Source organism: Rhagoletis zephyria, unplaced genomic scaffold, assembly GCF_001687245.7.
Source record: "Rhagoletis zephyria isolate East Lansing unplaced genomic scaffold, Rhagoletis_zephyria_1.1 Rzeph_scaffold_13229, whole genome shotgun sequence".
Lineage (NCBI taxonomy): Eukaryota > Metazoa > Arthropoda > Insecta > Diptera > Tephritidae > Rhagoletis > Rhagoletis zephyria.
Genome location: NW_016170300.1, coordinates 9,529 through 14,530, shown reverse-complemented (window position 1 = coordinate 14,530; position 5,002 = coordinate 9,529). Strand labels below are relative to the sequence as shown.

Here is a 5,002-nt window from a genome sequence, read left to right as displayed (position 1 = left end):
AATCTGTTATAGTGAAAAGCAACATTGCTGTTCAATGGATTAGAATTACTTGGCAAATTTTATCGTTGGGTGAAGAATTGTGTAAAAAGTAACACCACTGCGTAGCGACCAACAACACTCGTAGCAATATCATGTTTCTCGCAAACATCCCGCATCTCGTACACTCCACAGATCGCTACCCCCTCCCCCCCCTTTGACAAAATAAAATCACGCACATCCGTAATACGACATCGCCTATCGTCGTATAGGGGATATCCGCTGGGCCAACGGTTTTACCCTGGCCGCGCGTCTAGCGCCGATTAAATTAGCGCGACTGCAGGCAATGACGCTTGCGCAGCGACACGGCATTGTTGTCGCGAGTTGAAAGATAGCGGTGCGAGTGGTTGGATGGATACAAAGAATCGACGGAGAGGTTTCCGTTGAAGAGAAGTTTTTGGTTATGAGTTGACTTTGTTTTAAAAGGATTTTGAAATATGTTCGTCGACGCGTTTTGATCGACTTGAGTCGCTAAATTTTTTATGGATGGAGTAACGTTCGAATTAAGTCTGTCTGCCTTACTGGTTTTAGTTTTGTGTATATATGTATGAATGCACAGCTGGGTGTTCAGAGTATTTAGTTGAAAAATGGTATCACAAAAAAGTTTGAAATAAAATCAAGATAAGCTTCTCACATGTACTCTAGAAATAGCTGCGCAAGTAGCTGAGTAGATATATAAGACGATGGATAGATTAATTAGATATATATTTATTTTTTTTTTTATTTTACATATTGCATGAATCTTCCAAAATACTCATCTCAGCCCGAGCAAACTGCACTGCCCGAGCAAACTGCACTGCCCGAGCAAACTGAACTGCCCGAGCAGACGCAAGTGCCTGAGCACGAGCAGGCTTGATACGAACCACGCGATAGCCGCATGTTGCGTAAGTAGTTATCTGAAATAAATTTAAATCTTAAGTGGTGTATATACTTGAAAGTAGGATTAATTACCAATGAGCAAGGTATTCCTTTCGGAACACGGCATCTCTGTGCACGTAGCAGATACGCCGTCGGGGCGGGAGATGCAGATATTGCAGTCATTGTAGAAAATCTTGCCCGGACATTTACTTCCTTGCGTGTAGTTAGCTGATAATTCGACAAAACGTTATTTTGCAATCAAAATTCCAGGATTATTATGTTTACATTTATTAAGAAATGAAACTACTTACAAATGCGTAGCATGTCTAGGAAATCTGTAAAATAAAATGTATGTGAAAATTAATACAAAAAATAAAGCAAAGAACTACGATTTATTGTTCAAAGAAAATCTATTCACCAAAAGTATTATCCGCGGGCGAAGCTGAAACAGCTGAAATTAGATCGTTTAATCAATATCAAACAACAGTAAAACACTTTCTAAAGCAGATAATATTTGACCTTATAAATACCTAAAACTAGCACCAACTGTGTCAGGATGAAAGTGAAGGAGCCCATGATGACGATTCTGCAGTACTGCGTGCCGTTTGCACAGTGTTCTTGGCTTTTATAGAGAAGCAGTAAAGCCATAAATATTAAAAAAAAAAAACAACAAGTAAAGAAGTATAAGTTGGGGCGAAACCGAACTTTATATACCCAGCGCACGTATTAAATATCGTTTTTCCACCTTTCAGTAAACTGCATGATAAGCAATAGTATTTTTCCCGATGTCAAACAGTTTCGATAATATGCTATGAGATATTGAAATAATTGGAGCAAGTTTGGTGGAAATCGATAAGTCGATAAGATATGTATGTAGTCATAAGTGGGTGGTGCCACGCCCATTTTACAAAAATCAATACTATTGTGTCTTGTTAAGAGATTGTTGTAAGTTGGCGTGTTTAGTTTTTGAAATATCGGAATTTTCGTATTTCTGAAATTTACCGTTATATGGTAGGTGACGGTAGCTTTAGTCCGATTTAAAAAATTGTCAACATATCGCTTTTGAGCCAAGATTGATAAATCTACCGAGAGTGGTAGAAATTGATAAACCGGTCACCGAGATACACATATGTAAGCGTAAGTGGGCGGTGCCACGCCCATTTTCCCAAAAATTTCCCTTTGTAGCATTTTCTGCTAAGAGATCATTGAATATATTGATTTTGAGTAAATTAGCTTAAATAATTACCAATTTATCGAAGTTTTCGTATTTCTGTAAATTACCGTTATATGGGAGGTGGGCTTGGTTCTTTTTGGATTTCAAAAATTTTCCAAGGGTTTCTCAGTAAGGCTGGGGATTGGTGAAGGGACTACTGAGATACAGCATTTCATCGTAAGTAGGCGGTGCCACGCCCATTTTCAAAAAAATTCATAACTGTCTTATTTGATGCCAAAATTCTACTTCGCATACCAACTTTCAACAATTTGGATCCAGTATTTACGGAAATATCGTAGTTTTTGCATATTTCGAAAATACCGTTATATGAGAGGTGGGGCAATAACCACTGTGCGATGTCGCCCCTTTTCAATCCCAACCTACCTGGATAAAGGGAAAATTCCCAAACAAATTTCGTGGACATATCTCAAATTTTTACTGGAGTATCCTGTACACGGACAGACATGGATTAATCGATTTCTCTTCTCATTCTGAGCATTTATGTATGTATACATTTGTCTATATCTATCTCGATTCGTTTTGGCTGTTGCAAACAACCGTTATGCGAACAAGGTTGTAATACCCTTGTGCACAAGTGCGCTCGGGTATTAAAAAAAAACCGTCAACAGGTTGTTATCTTTCTAAAGATAAGAGGATGATGTCTGGTGAGGCAGAGCGAGACGATAAGAGCTTTCAATTATAAGTACTTAAATAATCGATTGAGGTATTAAGAAATTATATTTCGTGAAGCGATCGATACAAAAAATATGCAATGATGGACAACAACAAGTACTAAATATGATTCATGATATACAATGATAAATATTGTGATTTATAAGTAAGACTTCTGCTGCTCGAAAATTAACAAAAAATTAAGAAAGACATCATGAAACACACTCTAAATGACGTTTTGAGCCTTTTTGAAAGACTAGTTTTAAGATACTGGATTTTGTCGCTTTTGTTATTATAAATTTAATATTTTTTAACAGGTTTCGAGTCTGGTTAATACAGCTGATTGTCGATATTGTAGTATAACGCGCAATTTTTTTTATTCTAAAACTTATCATCTCTAAATTACAGTACTGTTAAACCGAAAATAACCTCACCGAGCTTTAAAAACACGTGCTCAGTTATGTCATTCTTTATCTTTCTCGTACTTGAAGCTTCATACATGTGCCTTCGATGTCTATTTCATAATAGTAGGATTCATGAAACATCGCAAAGTTGTTGCAAATGTCGCATTTGTTGCAAAATTTCCCAACTTGCGACACAGCTGATTACTTTTGTATGGAAACTTTCTTGCGACATAATTGCGCCATTGCGATATTATTTGAGCTGGCAATCATTGCAAAGTCAATGTCGCGAAACACATGTTTTTTTACTGTCTTCGAATACTTCGAAAAAAAATTTATATATTAGTTAAGGCTACTTCGAAATATTATTGTAAACACTTTTCTTTTAACTTACGTGCGGCATTTTTTTTTTTTAATTTTACATTTGCAATCTGGAGTTGCATACAACTTTATTCGCAAAGTTGCAATTTCGCCAAAAATACCACTTCGCGACGTGTTATGAATCGCACTAATCTATACTAATTATATAAAGAGAAGTCCCTTTTGGTATGGAGATATACGAAATCAATCGCATACTCATGAAGAAAGAGGGCATCTCTTGGAAAGGGGGGCGTGGCACCTCCCATATCATTCGAATTTTTATACTGCATATCTCTGAAAGTATTCATGGTACAGTACTGGAACTTCGTATGGAGATATGTATATATCAAGCCCATACTCATGGAGAAAATTCGGGCTATTTGAAAAGGGGTGTGAGGCCTACAAACCTACCGACCTTTAGCTATTTTTGAATGAATTTTTTTATTCTTCTGTAGGTGTGTTTGGGAGTGAAATCCTCCTAAATGGTTGTACGGATTTTAACGAAACTTTTTGTGTATTTGAGAGGGTCTCTGGATGGTTTAGTTTCACAATTTAATCCGACAGTTAGCGCTGTAGTTGAGTTATTACTAAAAATCTTATTTATGATCCGATTTGGCTAATGTTTTAAATATGTATGCAATACTATTGCAAAAACGTGCTGCCAAGTGGTGCTGAAGTCGAGCTATTACTAAAAATAGCCAAGTGAGAAAAGGGGCCGTGAAGGTCAGATTAAATCGACCTGTTGCACCATTGAGTATATCGACGGTCCTGCGTTGCAATTGGCCCAATGGATGTGATTTTCCAATATTATTATGCGTTCAAACTTTTAAGGTACAGAACAATGATTCGCACCCATTTTGATTTGGCACCTACTATACTGTAAAGCTTCTAGGACATTCACTATAGAACCGGGTCATTGTTGCCGCCAGGGAGTGAAGAGGAAAAAATTTATTTCGCTTTGCGAATAACCGTGCTATGAAATGCCGCACAACTGGAGAATTTCAAGAACGGATATAACACTTTCCTTAGGTTATTTAAAGCGGCAAATGACCACCAAACCTTAATCTTAGCAGACAAATGTGCCAATGAAAATCGTAAACGTGAATTGTTGGTGAAAATGTTGGACCAAAAAGTTTCAATAAAATATATAAAAATTTTGGGCGGGACGAAGTTCGCCGGGTCTGCTAGTATGTTTTCAATTTGGCAAATATTCCGAGACGAAAAAAATTTCCAAGGTAATAAGATAAGGACTGTTATAAATTCCCGTAATATGTATATTATATTCGCTTAAAAATAGTATACTTTTCTCAAAGTATTTTGTTGAAGAATATTGCTCCTGACTAGGGGGCTCTACTCATATTTTAGGCCCTGATTGCGTTTTTTTATTTTTGAAATAAGTGCTTCGACTTCCGAATTTCCCACCTGACCCTACAGCTCCTACGATTTCCCCTTAAGTGATGGA

General features: G+C 37.0%; 1 protein-coding gene across 3 annotated transcripts; it reads right to left on the bottom strand.

Moving 5' to 3' along the window:
• Nucleotides 1-761: 761 nt before the first annotated feature.
• LOC108378045 (uncharacterized) lies at nucleotides 762-1,594 on the bottom strand. Of its 3 annotated transcripts, XM_017634347.1 has the most exons (6): nucleotides 1,425-1,581; nucleotides 1,313-1,345; nucleotides 1,206-1,229; nucleotides 988-1,122; nucleotides 851-932; nucleotides 766-814 (listed from the first exon to the last, which is right to left on the bottom strand). In XM_017634347.1, the coding sequence occupies exons 1-6, from the start codon at nucleotides 1,540-1,542 to the stop codon at nucleotides 796-798; spliced, it is 411 nt and encodes a 136-aa protein (XP_017489836.1). In that variant the 5' UTR covers nucleotides 1,543-1,581; the 3' UTR covers nucleotides 766-795. The 3 variants fall into 3 exon arrangements, with proteins under 3 accessions (XP_017489835.1, XP_017489834.1, XP_017489836.1); XM_017634346.1 differs by having other exon boundaries at nucleotides 762-932; nucleotides 1,313-1,336; nucleotides 1,425-1,594; XM_017634345.1 differs by having other exon boundaries at nucleotides 762-932; nucleotides 1,425-1,579.
• Nucleotides 1,595-5,002: the final 3,408 nt, after the last annotated feature.